Raw genomic sequence first — 17828 nt, 5'->3', positions numbered from 1 at the left:
GGCTTTAAAACCTGGCAAAAACAGTTGCATGCATTGGCACAAGATTAGATATGGATAAAGGAAATCATTAAATGGAAAACATCAAATTAACTTCTGAAAACTTCTAACCTAACTGCGATCTTGCCACACGTGAATAAGTGTGGTTGTAAACTATAACACAGACAATATAAATCCTTATTAGTCTAGTAGTGGGAAGAAGGGGTTATCATCATCATGGCCCCAAATAACTTTTAAATATCTTGCAATTGGCGACGAGTCTCTTACGAAATCGGCAAGAATGCCTCTCAATAGGCTACATAAAGCGATAAACGATAAACCTCTCCATCGTGGGCAATAATCAGTGGTGTGTTCCCCACGCCAGCTTTGACCTTACGTTCCCCACACTCCCACGCCCCCACCGTTGCGCTCAGGTTCACCGGGAAAACCGCGGTCGCAGGGAAAAGGGGGGAAAATAACTAAAATAGTACATTTTTGGAACCATGAACTTTTAGTTTAAAAATCTGAATTATGAACTGAAATAGTTCTGTTTTAAAGATGGTGAACTGAACTTTGAACGTTCATATAGAAAGAGAACCCCGGCGGGAATGGAACCCAGGACCATGTAGCTGTGAGGCCACAGCACTACTGCACCACCGTGCCCCGGGGTCAGAGGTCAGTCTTACCTAGGGTCAGAGGGGTCAGAGGTCAGGCTTACCTAGGGTCAGAGGTCAGGTGTTACCTAGGGTCAGAGGGGTCAGAGGTCAGGTCTTACCTAGGGTCATAGAGGGGTCAGAGGTCAGGTCTTACCTAGGGTCAGAGGTCAGAGGTCAGGTCTTACCTAGGGTCCATGCCCTGCATGATGATCTCGTCCTGCTTGGACTCCATCATGTCTGTGGTGAACATGGCATGGAAGTACGGTATGGAGGCTGCCAGCACGATACGATGAGCGCTGAACTTATGGTCTCCAACCTGGCAACGTAAACACATTAACATTACAATACAACAACTACACTTATGATCCCCAACCTGATAGCAACCTTTCTTTTCTCCTTTTCTATATTAAAGGAGTAGTTCACCCCCAAAATGACTTTTTTTCTATTGATTACTCACGCCATGGAGACTAGAGTTCAATAATATTTTTAGTTTTTTGTCGCATTCCTAAGACAAAAATGTGATAACAATAAATGTACCCCCATTCGTTCCGGATGGTGACCCGTTTCGAAACGGGTCACCATCTGGAATCAATGGGGGTAAATTTACTCGAATCAAATTTTTGTCTTAGGAATGTGACAAAAACCAAAAAATATTATTGAACTCTAGTCTCCATGGCGTGAGTAATCAATAGAAAAAAAGTCATTTTGGGGGTGAACTACTCCTTTAACCACTTGAACCCTAGCGTCCATATTCGAAGAACTTTAGCCAAAAATAGCAGATCTACAAGCTCACAACGCCTTGCGCTGCTGTGAGCTTTTAGATCAGCCATTTCCGGCAAACAGGTTTGGTATAGAGGGGAAAAAGAGCAGACTAAGTACAGAGTGAAAGGTCAAGTTTATTAAGTATTGACGGTTCAAGTGGTTAAATATCTGAAAACACAAATTGACATGAATCCAAAATACACTGATGATTGTGCTGTCAAACAATGAAACTATATGGAATCTATGAACAGGTTGTGGGGGTTCCTGCTTCATCTCTCTCTCAACTAAGGGGTCCTTGGCCTGAAAAGGTTGAAGACCCCTGTGTAATCATCTGAACATGGTTTTAATAAGACTGTACTAGTTGTAATAATTAGACAGTTTGCTATAGTAACCATGTGTAGTACTAGTTGTAATAATTAGACAGGTTGCTATAGTAACCATGTGTAGTACTAGTTGTAATAATTAGACAGGTTGCTATAGAGATTATCCTAGCCAGTGATGTCACAGATAGATAAAGCTGGCAGATTATAATAATGCAGCTTACAGCAGACAACAACCACACTCTACTCTGCAACAGAAGATTATTCATGTTGTGTATGTCAGGGGTCTTCAACGTTTTCAGGCCAGGGACCCCTTAGTTGAGAAAGAGATGAAGCAGGGACCCCTTAGTTGAGAGAGAGATGAAGCAGGGACCCCTTAGTTGAGAGAGAGATGAAGCAGGGACCCCTTAGTTGAGAGAGAGATGAAGCAGGGACCCCTTAGTTGAGAGAGAGATGAAGCAGGGACCCCTTAGTTGAGAGAGAGATGAAGCAGGGACCCCTTAGTTGAGAGAGAGATGAAGCAGGGACAGGGACCCCTTAGTTGAGAGAGAGATGAAGCAGGAACCCCCACAACCTGTTCAGAGATTCCATATAGTTTCATTGTTTGACAGCACAATCATCAGTGTATTTTGGATTCATGTCAATTTGTGTTTTCAGATATTTAACCACTTGAACCGTCAATACTTAATAAACTTGACCTTTCACTGTACTTAGTCTGCTCTTTTTCCCCTCTACACCAAACCTCTGCTGCGAGGCGTTGTGAGCTTGTAGATCGGCTATTTTTGGCTAAAGTTCTCAGAATATGGACACTAGGGTTCAAGTGGTTAATATAAAAAAGAAGAAAAAAAAGTTTCTATCACTCAAAGATTTGGAGGACCCCCTGTAGTAACTCTTGAGGACTAGCAACTCTTGAGGACCCCCTAGGGGTCCCGGACCCCCTGTTGAAGACCCCTGGTGTATGATATAAAGAGCACTGCATATTGAACATTTGTCAAAAATAGCAGATCTACAAGCTCACAACGAGTCACAGACGCGCTGTGAGCTTGTAGATCGGCATTTCTTTGGTAGAGAGTGAGAATAAAGACTGTATACTATGAAGTATATTATAAGTAAGTTTTACCAATAGAGGGTTTAAATGGTACCGAATAAGGACTGTATACTATCAAGTATATTATAAGTAAGTTTTGCCAATAGAGGGTTTAAATGGTACCGAATAAAGACTGTATACTATCAAGTATATTATAAGTAAGTTTTACCAATAGAGGGTTTAAATGGTACCGAATAAGCAGCTCAGCAAATAAAAGGTGAATTGATCCCAGTGCATGACGGAGGACGATATCACAATTTGTATATTTAGTTTGTCATATTATCTGACATGTGCATTGTGCAACTTCAATGACAAACAGAAATGTAATTGTCAGTGACAAAAACACAATTAAATCTTTAATTGACCAAATTCACGTTACGCAACATCCTGTTGCTGACGTCACGGTTGAAGGGTAAACCCTGCTAAAAGCCCATAGAGTTAACACAGAAATCGCAAATTTAATGCAATTTCCGAATAGTAAAGTATAAAATACGGCTAGCATGATCAAGAACACAAGATAGTAAAAGGCACAAAGCGTTACAATTTACTTTACCGTTTGAAATAATGATTTGTTGGCTTTAAGTCCAGCAATATCTGTGTTATTTTACCCTTCTAAACTGACGTCAGCACCAGGAAGTTGCTGAGAAATGTGCTGAGTGCGCGTGCGGACCGTGAATAGGGTCTATCACAATTATTTGAGTGGCAATAAATGGTCATGTAAAATGTCATAATGGTGACAGCCCTAGACAGGGTCCGGGACCCCCAAAATACACCCTAACGAGCACTAACAGTTGAGGCAAAATGCTGCCTCAACTCTTAGTTGCAAGGCGTTGTGAGCATGTAGATCTGCTATTTTCACAATTTCTCCCTAATATTTGACAATTTCAACAATATTTCATTTGTCATTAAAAAAGCCATTAAAAAAAGTCCTCAAAGTGTCACTTTAGAAATATGCAGATACCCTCTATAAAGTATAGACTAAACAAATATGTTGGTTTGTTTACTGTTGAGAGAGAAAACAATGTTGCACATTAAGTTAATCATCTGGGGACCCCAAAAAAATCATTTGGGGAGTCAGTTTGGTGTAGAGGGGAAAAAGAGCAGACTAAGTACAGTGAAAGGTCAAGTTTATTAAGTATTGATGGTTCAAGTGGTTAAATATCTGAAAACACAAATTGACATGAATCCAAAATACACTGATGATTGTGCTGTCAAACGATGAAACTATATGGAATCTATGAACAGGCTGTGGGGGGCCCTGCTTCAAATCTCTCTCAACTAAGGGGTCCCTGCTTCATCTCTCTCTCAGCTAAGGGATCCCTGCTTCATCTCTCTCTCAACTAAGGGGTCCCTGCTTCATCTCTCTCTCAGCTAAGGGGTCCCTGCTTCATCTCTCTCTCAACTAAGGGGTCCCTGCTTCATCTCTCTCTCAACTAAGGGGTCCCTGCTTCATCTCTCTCTCTCAGCTAAGGGGTCCCTGCTTCATCTCTCTCTCAACTAAGGGGTCCCTGCTTCATCTCTCTCTCAACTAAGGGGTCCCTGCTTCATCTCTCTCTCAACTAAGGGGTCCCTGCTTCATCTCTCTCTCAGCTAAGGGGTCCCTGCTTCATCTCTCTCTCAACTAAGGGGTCCCTGCTTCATCTCTCTCTCAGCTAAGGGGTCCCTGCTTCATCTTTCTCTCAGCTAAGGGGTCCCTGCTTCATCTCTCTCTCAACTAAGGGGTCCCTGCTTCATCTCTCTCTCAGCTAAGGGGTCCCTGCTTCATCTCTCTCTCAGCTAAGGGGTCCCTGCTTCATCTCTCTCTCTCAACTAAGGGGTCCCTGCTTCATCTCTCTCTCAGCTAAGGGGTCCTTGGCCTGAAAACGTTGAAGACCCCTGAAGTATTCAATCAATCAAAACAAATGTATGTGTGTGTTCAATGAGAGTGATGAACTTAGCCTGTTAGCTTAGCACAGTGCTAGCCACAGTGCTTCCAACAGTGTGATTCCAGGGTCTCTGTGTGGGTACCTTTATGGGGGTCTAAATGGACCCTTACAGGTCCAGTAACTCTGACAGGGTACAAATGGAACAGAAAGGACCCGCCAGGGTCCATTTGGTTCCATTTGTACCCTGTCAGAGTTAAGGGTAGAGACCTTGAAATGTGCAGGTTTGAGCTAGCCTAGCCTAGCATCTCCTCACAGTGAGTTTACATGGGGGACTGCACACAATTCCGACATCTCATTAGTCCGACATTGGTTATTTAGGGTACTTAGGGTTAGAATTCACCAGGATAGCGTTCACCAGTGTCGGACTAATGGGATGTCGGACCAATGCATGTTAGTTAGCCTTAGCTTCCCCTCCTCACAGTGTGTTTACATTCAGAGAGTGTTAGCTTAGCATCAGCAGCTAGCAGTGTGTGTGTGTGTGTGTGTGTGTGTGTGTGTGTGTGTGTGTGTCTCTTGCTACCTTCAGTGTGACGTCACACAGCTTGCCCTGACGTCGTATCTCCTCCATGACGTTATATCCGGCCCTGGGCAGCTCTGTGACGCAGAAGTGGAGCAGATCTTCAAGCTCTTCACTGGTGGTCTCTCCCATGGTCATTATAACACCAGATCTACAAGCCCTACCACCTCTACTGAGCCTCAGTGTGCTGCTCTACCACAGAGCAGCTAGCAGCTAGCCAGCACACACACATACACACACACCATACACACACATGTAGTACACAGTACACACCCCACACACACATACACACAGGAACAAGTACACTCACTACTGTTCTGCTGGTGGGGTGAGTTACACCGCCTCTGGTGACCCGTTGAATCCGGTGTCCCACACGGCCCCACCCACCCACACCGGAAGGTGTTGCCACGTTTTGTTTTGTGTGAGAGAAATAAGCTAATAAGCCTGTGGTTCTCTAGTCTGGGATCACTTCACTTTTCGGGGTTGTAACCGGTCTGGAGCGGAAACCACAACACGTCATGTTGTAGTCCTCAAAGGACTACAGTTTGCCGGAAAGATCAAACCGGATTCCGTTTTAACCCAAAATATTCCCCTGCGCTCAAGGACATAGGCCTACTTTTAGGCCCTACCTAATAAACTCCTTGATTGCAACCCATTTTCTCACCCAGTGCCAACTACCTAACCTGTAGTCCTGGTTTCCGCTCTCCCCCTGCCGCGCCAGGGGAATTGGGGAGCACCCGGCTGGCTAGGGGGAGGTAGTATAGAAACCAGGACTACTGCATGTTTTTGTGAGGGTATCAACCCTAGGACAGGCTAGGAGACACGGGGAGAACATGCAAACTCCACACAGAAAGGCCCTATTGCCGACCCCACCTAGGTTGTGGGCACTGATGACGCGGAGGGATGAACACGCCCCCAGCACCCACAGCGTCCCCCGGTGGGAAACGAACCCAGGACCTTCTAGCTGTGAGGCGAAGCTCAACCACTGCGCCACCGTGCCCCCGTGCAAAGTAGTTTTGCTTTTGAAAAATTCCTTTGGTACATGCATCTTTTAGTCCAACTGTTAGCGACTGGCAAGACTACACTAGTCTACTGGAGCATTTTAATAGGGATTGGGGAAACAAACGGGGAAACCAAATCAAAGCGACGCCGTTTCTTCTAGTGGTTTCCGTGCTTTAGGCGGAAACCAAACGGCCCGTTGTGAACGAACACCAGGCTACCTATGTTCCCCAGGTTCTATGTTCCCCAGGTTCTATGTTCCCCAGAATCCCCATTTGCCCCATTAAAAATGGTTCTATGTTCCCTGCTTAAAAAAAAAAAAAAAAAAAGTTCTATGTTCCCCGCTTATCCAAAAATACAGGAAACATTCATTAAATCCCGTTATTAATAACTCTAAACACACTCAATGGAACATAATGGGGAGAAATTACAAATACTAGTGGGACAGGGGGGAACTATAGGGTGTGCCAAATGTAGTTCTAAGAGTGGCCATTTCTTGGGTAAACACAGCCTTACACAGGTGTTCTGATTAGACTATAGCATTAGTTCTATGCAATCAAACAATTGAAACACCTGTGTTTTTACCCAAGAAATGGCCGCTAAGGACTACAATGACGTAGCCGCTGGCACACACACCATATTTTTGTTATGACTGGGCACCTGGACATCTGGGCACATAGGGACATGTGGGCATCTGGATGAGTAGGCACTTAGGATCTGGGCACTAGGGACTTGTGGACACCTGTACAACTGGACAAGTGGGCACCTAAACTAGGATTGCCCACATGTTCTTAATGCCCAAATGTCCCACTATTTCCTGCATTTGAGTTGGGAACTTGGGAACATAACTTTTTTAGGGGGTGAAACATTGTAAGTTGGTAACAGACTTCGATAGGTCACCGAGCCCCGTGTTACATCTGCCGGTAAGACGGTTTTCAAAATAAAAGCATGATTTTGTTACACGCTCACGCAAGGTGCTGTGTTAAATATTATTAATTATAGGCCTATATTAATACATCTTATAGATCTAGCATAACAATAAGGCTGCTTTATTAACCCAGACAGGATTTTAGTTTAATAAAGACAGCTTTAAACGAACACAGTAAAACTGAAAATAAATAAAATAAAATAAAATAGAATAAAACGTTTTTGTGATTGACAAGGAACTGAACAGTGTGTGTGAGCGGTTACACCAGCATATCAAATAAACAACTGTTGCTGCTTCTCCCTGGGCACCGAGCTTTTATTTTGATATGCTTGATAGAATGCCTTTTATGTCCATTTGTGGTTTGGAGAAAAAAACAACACAAAAGCATTAGCTTAAATGAGATAATGACCAATTGAAGAGAAATTAGGCCTACTTCATTAGTTGTGACAGTTGCTTTGAAATGGGGGGGGGGGGGGGGGGGGGTTATTATCATACAGCTATGGTTATTATTATAAATATGATGTTCAGTCCTGTGCACTTTAAATGTCCCCATGCCACAATGCAAAGGCTCATTGATTGATTGATTGATTGATTGATTGATTGATTGATTGATTGATTGATTACTTTATTAACAGTTTACAGAGGAAGGTAAAGGGAGTAAGGACACTTGTATTAAGGTGTGTAAACTACAGTGATGTCCAACCACACTGCAGTGATGTTGGTAGGCCTACATTACATAGTAAGTGCAATGGCGCCATCATGTGTCCTTTTCAGGCTAGGTCATCTTGAGTGCATTGTCATACTCATATTTGATTTTTGAGCGGTGGTCACAACGCTCCTATACGTGGCCGTGTGTGTGGGTCTCCGTCCGTCCGTCCGTCCGTGTCTGTATGTAGCCTAAACTTCGGCGCGTAACTAGTGCCGCACCATTTACGCCACTCGCGCAATATATACATCAAAATGTGCGGCTCGGCCGGGAATGGTGTGCTATTACCTTTCGTTCCGATCCGCCTTACCATGCCGACGTAATCGGCAAAAAACGACGCTTAATTGTCCCCATTGACTTATAATGGGACAATGCAAGAAATCACTTTCAAGTATTTTTCTCTCGTAAACCATAGGAGCTACAGTTTCAAACCTCGGAGAGGAGATTCATAATGATTTTAAGAATGAATCAAAAAATAATTACATCACTCGGCCTCATGGTGGCGCTATAACGGCCCACTTTACGTTTTGCCCCGTAACTCTTGAACCGTAGATCGGAAAATTAAAATTATTTTTTCCCTGGATTCCTTGGGTCAAGACGCATCTCCCCATATAGGCCACGCCCATTTGCGCCAGGATAGATTTTCCGCCATCTTGAATTTTCTCCAAAACACACTTTTTGCTCCTTTTCCTACATATTTTCTTCAAATGTCACAAAAATCGGTACACATGATCTATGAGGTGGGTAAACCACCGCTCAGTTCACACGGGTGTGATTTTTTGATTACATAATAGTGATAATTAATAGGCTATTTAGGCTTAAAACAAGATGGGCTTTGATCTGGCCCCAATGGAGACGTCACTGATTGGTCCAGGTCCTGATGTGCTTGCAGGGAGTGGACTCATGATGAGTGTGTGTGTGTGTGTGTGTGTGTGTGTGTGTGTGTGTGTGTGTGTGAAACTAAAAGCCATCGGTCTTGACAGCGCAGCAGTGAGTTGGATGCAATCTTACCTGGTGGGGAGGGAACAGGTGGTGGAGATTAACGGTACCCTGTCCCCCCCCCCTCCCAGTAAGCTGTGGTGTTCCTCAAGGTAGCATACTGGGACCTCTGTTGTTCCTAATATATGTGAACGACATGGCATCTGCTTGTGACTGCAACCTGTTCCTGTTCGCGGATGACTCGGCTCTCCTAGTCTCGGGCAAGGACCACTTGCAGGTTGAAAAGAAACTTAACTCTGAACTAAGTAAGATCTGCACATGGCTTAATGACAACAAATTATCAATTCATCTGGGAAAAACTGAGTCCATCCTCTTTGGATCAAATCATAACCTCAAAAAAGTCGATAACTTCACAATCAAAGTGGGTGACAAGGTCATAACACGAAAAAACGAAATCTCTTACTTAGGATGTATCCTTGAAGCTAATCTTTCCAGTGAAAAGATGACTTCTAAAGTAATAAATAAAATCAACCAACGGACTCGTTTCCTACAGAGGATCGCCCCGATGGTCAATTTCAACACACTGAAGACCATAGCTGGTGCAATAATCCAGCCCCTCTTTGACTACGGAGTCCACGTATGGTATCGTGACGCCCCACAAGCCCTAAAAACTAAACTCCAAACAGCCCAAAATAAACTGATTAGGGTCCTACTTCACCTTCCCTATCAGACTCACCTCACCGCTACTCACCAGTTAAGAGTGGGGTGGCTCAGAGTAGATGACAGAGTACAGCAACTTGCAATGGGCCTGGTGTACAAGATACACTACACCACTATGATACCCAAGTACCTGTCAAAATACTGTATAAACATTAAGGATGTCCATAATTACAACACCAGAGGCAGCGCCACAGATCACTTTCAACCCAGAGTCAAAACCAACAAAGGGTCAAACTCCTTTTTCTGCTATACCACCAAAATGTGGAAAGCCTTACCGAAGGTCATAAAGGAGTGTGGATCACTAGCATCCTTTAAAATTGCCCTGAAGAATCACTTACAGGCAGCAGCCATTCGCAACTGGTAAAAAACTAACCTAGCCCAACCCTACCCTCCCCTGCCCCTTCTTTGTATATACTGTTTATTTAGACTTACTGTTTTCTTTTTTGTTTTTCTTTACATATCTACTGCATAGTACTGTGTTCTATTTGTCTGTCATTCAATGTTATATGAGATACTTCAATGGTTTCCAGTGGAAATAAGCTTAGTCTTTTCATGGATCTCCTTTTAGTAGACCTTGTACCAGTGAACTGTACCGTCATGAAACTGTACCTTTTCCTATGCAAACTTCTAATAAAGTCTTCAATCAATCAATGTGTGTGTGTGTGTGTGTGTGTGTGTGTGTGTGTGTGTGTGTGTGTGTGTGTGTGTGTGTGTGTGTGTGTGTGTGTGTGTTAGTCCGAGACCGAGTCCAGATCATGGGCGAAAAAAACGAGACGAGACAGAGTCAGTGCACATTTGGACTCGAGATCTGACTTGAGACGAGTCATTGACGCGACTACTACAACCAGGGTCCTGCTTAACCTTCCCTATCAGACGCACCTCACCGCTACTCACCAGTTAAGAGTGGGGTGGCTCAGAGTAGATAACAGAGTAGGCCTACAGCAACTTGCAATGGGCCTGGTGTACAAGATACACTACACCACTATGATACCCAAGTACCTATCAAAATACTTTATAAACATTAAGGATGTACATAATTACAACACCAGAGGCAGCGCCACAGATCACTTTCAACCCAGAGTCAAAACCAACAAAGGGTCAAACTCTTTTTTCTGCTATACCACCAAAATGTGGAAAGCCTTACCGAAGGCCATAAAGGAGTGTGGATCACTAGCATCCTTTAAAATTGCCCTGAAAAAACACTTACAGGCAGCAGCCGTTCGCAACTGGTAAAAAAAAAACTAACCTAGCCCAACCCTACCCTCCCCTGCCCCTTCTTTTACTTACTGTTTGTTTAGACTCTTTTTTTTTTTTTTTTTTTTTGATTGATTGATTGAAGACTTTATTAGAAGTTTGCATAGAAAAAGGTACAGTTTCATGACGGTACAGTTCACTGGTACAAGGTCTACTAAAAGGAGATCCATGAAAAGACTAAGCTTATTTCCACAGGAAACCATTTAAGTATCTCATATAACATTGAATGACAGACGAATAGAACACAGTACTATGCAGTAGATATGTAAAGAAAAGAAAAATGAGAGAACAAAAAAAAAGAGTCTAAACAAACAGTAAGTATATACAAAGAAGGGGCAGGGGAGGGTAGGGTTGGGCTAGATTCGTTTTTTTTACCAGTTGCAAACGGCTGCTGCCTGTAAGTGGTTTTTCAGGGCAATTTTAAAGGATGCTAGTGATCCACATTCCTTTATGGCCTTCGGTAAGGCTTTCCACATTTTGGTGGTATAGCAGAAAAAAAGAGTTTGACCCTTTGTTGGTTTTGACTCTGGGTTGAAAGTGATCTGTAGCGCTGCCTCTGGTGTTGTAATTATGGACATCCTTAATGTTTATAAAGTATTTTGACAGGTACTTGGGTATCATAGTGGTGTAGTGTATCTTGTACACCAGGCCCATTGCAAGTTGCTGTACTCTGTCATCTACTCTGAGCCACCCCACTCTTAACTGGTGAGTAGCGGTGAGGTGAGTCTGATAGGGAAGGTTAAGCAGGACCGTAATTAGTTTATTTTGGGCTGTTTGGAGTTTAGTTTTCAGGGCTTGTGGGGCGTCACGATACCATACGTGGACTCCGTAGTCAAAGAGGGGCTGGATTATTGCACCAGCTATGGTCTTCAGTGTGTTGAAATTGACCATCGGGGCGATCCTCTGTAGGAAACGAGTTCGTTGGTTGATTTTATTTATTACTTTAGAAGTCATCTTTTCACTGGAAAGATTAGCTTCAAGGATACATCCTAAGTAAGAGATTTCGTTTTTTCGTGTTATGACCTTGTCACCCACTTTGATTGTGAAGTTATCGACTTTTTTGAGGTTATGATTTGATCCAAAGAGGATGGACTCCGTTTTTCCCAGGTGAATTGATAATTTGTTGTCGTTAAGCCATGCGCAGATCTTACTTAGTTCAGAGTTAAGTTTCTTTTCAACCTGCAAGTGGTCCTTGCCCGAGACTAGGAGAGCCGAGTCATCCGCGAACAGGAACAGGTTGCAGTCACAAGCAGATGCCATGTCGTTCACGTATATTAGGAACAACAGAGGTCCCAGTATGCTACCTTGAGGAACACCACAGCTTACTGGGAGGGTGGGGGACAGGGTACCGTTAATCTCCACCACCTGTTCCCTCCCCACCAGGTAAGATTGCATCCAGCTCACTGCTGCGCTGTCAAGACCGATGGCTTTTAGTTTCTCAATCAGAATAGAATGATTTACGGTGTCAAATGCCTTCTGGAGGTCCATCATGACCATGCCGTTATATTTGCCGTCATCCGCTTCGCGTTTGAAGGCATGTGTCAGTGGAATGAGATTTTCTGAATCCAGATTGGAACTCGTAAATCAGATTATTCTCATCGAGATATCTTGCAATCTGTTCGTAGACTATTTTCTCCATGACTTTGGATATGGAGCAAAGAATGGAAACGGGACGTTAGTTTCCAGGGTCTAGTTTGCTACCTTTTTTATGCAGGGGGGTTACTTTTGCTAGTTTGAAGTTCTGTGGGACATGACCCTGTTCGATGGAAAGGTTAATTATGTGGGTAATGATTGGAGCAATGGTGGCGGCTGAATCTTTGAGATATCTAGCTGGAATTTTATCAAGGCCAGTGGCCTTGTGTTGAGGTAGGGCGCTCAGTTTTTTAAACACTTCATCAGTTGTCACTGTGGCAAGTTTAAAACTGTCTTTTCTGACGCCCAGTTTATTGTAGAATTTCTTAACAAATTTTACACCATACCGCCCAGATGGGGCGACCAGTCTTTCGACCAGTGAACGGGCCATGGTGGTAAAGGTTTTGTTAAGATGGGTAGCCACTTCATATTTGTCAGAAATGAGAGCGGAGTTACTAGGGCCCAAGGTGGAGGGGCCTTAATTATTTTATACTTAAGCAGATATACAAGCAAAATAGCAGATATACAAGCACCGAGTGCCACGCTGCGAGCTTGTAGATCTGCTATTTTTGAAAAGTCGTGAAAATGTTTACAAATCTTTTAATATATGTATTTTTTCAAGCAAACATTTGTAACTAAAATGTTGCTTCTGGGGGGTCCCTGGAACTAAATATTTTGAGATGGGGGTCCGTGACCAAATACATATCATTTATGGGGGTCCTTCACATGAAAAGGTTTGAGCACCACTGACATAGAAACATGTTTTTCAATAAAACCTTAGAGGACTTGCACAAATTTTCACGATTTTTCAAAAATAGCAGATCTACAAGCTCGCAGCACGACACTCAGTGCCACTCAGTGAGCTTGTATCTGCTATTTTTCAATAGTTAAAGCACAAAATATTTAAAGCTCATGCCCCCAGAATTTGGTGTGACACCCCTGTGGACAACTCAATGTGGCAGCCAGCCAGCAGAGTGAATGTTGCTGTGACTGGACAAACGCACCCACATGACCAATGTTGAAATATTGACGCATAACAGATAATGTGATTCCACTTGCAATACCTGTATTACGGTATTTTACCTGAGACCAAAGAACGTCTCAGCAAGAAAGGACACTGATGTGTTTTTTGGCACCACGGCCATGCGCCATGACACACTCGGTGGCAAAACTAGCACCGGAAGTTGGGTGAATAACATTGGAGTCTATATATGAGCGCGGCTGGGACACGGGACAGCTCATGAACAAAAAATAATTCTGAACGATTGAGACCTTTATAAAATACTCAACTCAGGACTATAAAAGAAGACATGTCACACATTGTTTTCTGCTGTGTTGCTTTTTGACGTGTACACTGTATAACATTGTAGAGGCATCTAAAGAGCACAAAGTACGTTTCTGAACTAGCTAGTATCGCGAGACTCTCCACCATTCCCTGTCTGGAATCCAAATCTTGTGATATCTCAGAGACAGAAACTATACTTGCCTCGATAACATTTTGTACCGTGCACATTGAAAAGCGTGTGATTGTAAAAATAAAATACCTGTGATAAATCCTCTTTTATATTCCTGGAGCGATTATACAACAAAGGTCTCTATCGTTCAGAATCATTATTTTGTTCATGAGCTGTCCCAGTCGGTGCTCATAGATTCCAATGTTATTCACAGACTTCCGCCACCGAAAGCGTCATGGCGCATAGCCGTGGTCACTGACCACGCCCATGTGTCCCTTCCTGCTTGACCTTCCTTGACTGAGACCTCCTCTCCCCCCCCCCCCCATGTGTCCCTGCAGACTTGGGAAGCAAACCCCGTTCCCTCTTCCCAGTCTGCATGGAGAAGACACGTTGATAAATCTGAGCTCCTGTTATTTAGCGTGATAAAAGCTATTTTCAATGTCTGTAAAGCTTTCCACCTCAAGTCAGAAAATAAGTGCAGGCCATCATAGTCACGGCCCACGGTGAAGTCCTTTACCCCGTCTAGACCGGTTCAGGTCGACCAATCAGTGAACGGGGTGTAGAGCCTGTCTGTCTGATAGTGAAAACAAAGAGATGTGTTGGGACTCGCGAGGAATGATGTAACGTTGTAGTTTCATGACTCAAAAAGACTCGAAAAGACTACACCGCGGTGGATAGCCTTCCACCGCGGACCCGACTATGATCCGGGCTTTACAATGCAATTGTACATTGAGATGTATATGTCACTGCACACATGCTGATTTGTATTTTATTTTTCTAGTTTAGCTTTATGTTCTGCTATTGTGAAGCTGTGCTGGTCTTGACTGTGCTGCCAGTGACCACCAATGAATGTCTGCTGCCAAGCTTCATCAGAGACTTCTATCACAACACAACGCACACAGACAGACAGTGTTCACATCACTACACATACATGATCCCCATACTACATTGCTGGTCAAACTATTCATTTTTCTTATTCATCATAAACATTCATTATTAGGCCTACAGTATATTGGTGCCCAACTGCCAACCATTGGTAGTGATGATGATTCTGTCATTTCATAGTATGATCTTCTGTTGTTCCATTTCTGCTGATCAAGTAGATTCTAAATGATAGCAAAGCAATCCTTCTACACATTTAACAACACTGTGTATCTGTCTCATTACACATTACACTCCTCCATAACACACTCCAGGGGACCGCTGGTCACCGCTCTCCATTCCCAAATGCTGCCATTCCGACATTGACTTCTTACTGTCGGAGTGGCAACACTTCCATAGAGCAGGGGTCTTCAACAGGGGGTCCGGGACCCCTAGGGGGTCCTCAGAGTTACCACAGGGGGTCCTCCAAATCTTTGTGTGATAGAAACTTTTTCCCCCTGAGAACATTAGACAAAAATAGCAGATCTACAAGCTCACAACGCCTCGCAGTGAGCTTGTAGATCGGCTATTTTAGGCAAAGGGGTTTAATGTACAGGGGGGGGGGGGGGGAAACAGATTAAGTACAGAGTGAAAGGTCAAGTTTATTAAGTATTGACGGTTCAAGTGGTTAAATATCTGAAAACACAAATTGACATGTATCCATCCAATACACTGATTGTGCTGTCAAACAATGAAACTATTTGGAATTTACGAACAGTTTGTGGGGGTCCCTGCTTCATCTCTCTCTCAACTAAGGTGTCCTTAGCCTGAAAACGTTGAAGACCCCTGCCATAGAGGTTAAGGTTAGGGTTAGGTATAGGGTTGGTGTCGGAATGGCATCATGTCGGAATGGAGACACACTCCAATACTTGGTGAACTTGACCGTGGCTCGTCACGTGGAGGGTGGTGGTGTTTGCCGTCCAGGGACGTGCTGGGCCCCTGATTCAGCCCGGGAAAAAGAGTTGGAGAGGCTATAGCGCTGCTGCTACTCAAAGATTTGTGACAAAGTGACAAGCCAGTGTGCAATTACATGAGTTATATTTTGTCGTTGTCGGGTGGAAACCTTGTATGTCCAAAACCGTTTGTTTTGTATTTATCATTTTAAAAATGATTTAAACTAGTGAAAACAGCCGATCCACAAGCACACAACGCCTCGCAGCGCGAGGTGTTGTGTGCTTGTAGCTCTACTGTTTTCACTACTTTTGTGCGACGGCCTTGTATGATGAAGCAGGGCTTTGCTTTGCAAAACAATTTACAAATTTGAAACTTGGAGATAGGAGGTTTCTGCCCGACAGTGACGATTTACTTTGTTGGCCGCCCAGCCCCCAAAATGGAACAAATGCCGACATTTATTTTTCTTTTTTTTCCTAATGGCCGGCCTCGACCGGCCGGGAATGAACCGGCCGATTTTCCCAATGGCCAGCACGTTCCTGTTGCCGTCTGTCTGGAATTCTCTAAAGCTCACTTAGTTGTATAGGTTGGGTCAGATTGACCTGATCTGAACTCTGAGTGCACTGACAGCCTTACCTGAAGGCTTAAACCAACCTGACGAGACACTGACCCTGACACTGAGTGTGTTCCCTGAGGCCTAGCGGTCATTGTGCAGTACGAGACCTTAAACACAGTGGGTCCTTTAAACACAGTGGGTCCTTTCAGCCCCGCGCCACAATGGTGCATCCCATGGGACTGTGCACACACACACACGCACGCACGCACGCACGCACGCACGCACGCACGCACCCACACACACACACACACACACACACACACACACACACACACACACACACACACACACACACACACACACACACACACACACACATTGCTTTCAGTTTGCTGGTGTTACTCCACTCCTGGTGAAACCAACACATTATCTGTGCAGGCAGTATTTCTACACAGAGAGGACAATTCTTTCAACATAAGATGCTGCATTCAAGTTCAGGAAAGTTTGGACAAGGCAATTCTCTTGAACGCTGCCTTCAGGTATGGCATGGAAAGAGGGGGCATCTACATTTCTTTCACCATAGTAAAAACTGCATTCATGGTCTGGAGAGGGCATTTTTTTACAGACAGATAAAAGGGCAGGGGCTCAAGCCCCCTTTCATGTCTATGTGTGCATGTGCCTGCTCAGAGTTACAGTAATGGGTTGTTGCAAATGAAATACTTAAAGGGATATTTCACTTTCAAAAAAACTTTTGGTAATTTTATTGTCTAATCAGGCTTTTATGAACACCCTGGATAGTTTTTAATTTGCTTGATTCAGTATTTAGATATTTGATGTAAATGTTATCAGGCCCTCCAGGCCCCATACACACCCATTGTAACTTCAAACTCCATTTTAACCATGATTTTAACCCAGTCTGGCCCTGGCAGGCAGGCAGAGGGAGGTGCTGTTGCGTCTCTTATATGAGATACTTAAATGGTTTCCTGTGGAAATAAGCTTAGTCTTTTCATGGATCTCCTTTTAGTAGACCTTGTACCAGTGAACTGTACCGTCATGAAACTGTACCTTTTCCTATGCAAACTGACAATAAAGTCTTCAATCAATCAATCAAAACTCTCAGCCAGTAGAGGGTGCTGTTCTATTGTCATCAGCAAGGTGAATACACAACACTATCTGTCAGTTTCACAATAACCATACAGCAATTATAATGACAACGAGTGTGTGTGTGTGTGTGTGTGTGTGTGTGTGTGTGTGTGTGTGTGTGTGTGTGTGTGTGTGTGTGTGTGTGTGTGTGTGTGTGTGTGTGTGAGAGAGAGAGAGAGAGAGAGAGAGGGGAGTGAGAGGTAGAGATAGAGAGACAGACAGACACAGACAGAGCGAGAGAGAGAGAGAGAGAGAGAGAGAGACGAACAAACAGACAGACAGACAGAGAGAGAGAGAGAGAGAGAGAGAGACATACACAGAGAGACAGAGAGAGAGAGAGACAGAGAGACAGAGAGAGAGAGAGAGAGAGAGAGAGAGAGAGAGAGAGAGAGAGAGGTGAGAGAGAGAGAGGTGAGAGAGACAGAGAGACAGAGAGAGAGAG

At 43.8% G+C, this 17828-nt stretch overlaps 1 protein-coding gene across 1 annotated transcript in view; it reads right to left on the bottom strand.

The window, feature by feature from the left end:
* Positions 1–5501, bottom strand: part of klhl18 (kelch-like family member 18) — a gene marked incomplete at its 3' end in the record, with an annotated part of 26774 nt that extends 21273 nt beyond the window's left edge. Inside the window, exons 1-2 of the mRNA XM_080725380.1 lie at positions 5247–5501; positions 818–948 (exon numbers count right to left, since the gene is read on the bottom strand). Coding sequence (XP_080581506.1) covers positions 818–948; positions 5247–5381 — 266 coding nt within the window. The 5' untranslated portion in view covers positions 5382–5501. The remainder of the gene's footprint in view (positions 1–817; positions 949–5246) is intronic.
* Between the last annotated feature and the right edge of the window lie 12327 nt (positions 5502–17828).

The sequence above is a fragment of the Nannobrachium achirus genome (assembly GCF_963921795.1).
Source record: "Nannobrachium achirus genome assembly, chromosome: 5".
Classification (NCBI taxonomy): Eukaryota; Metazoa; Chordata; class Actinopteri; order Myctophiformes; family Myctophidae; genus Nannobrachium; species Nannobrachium achirus.
The sequence above is the reverse complement of the archived record's forward strand: the minus strand, read 5'-3'. Positions and strand labels throughout refer to the sequence as shown.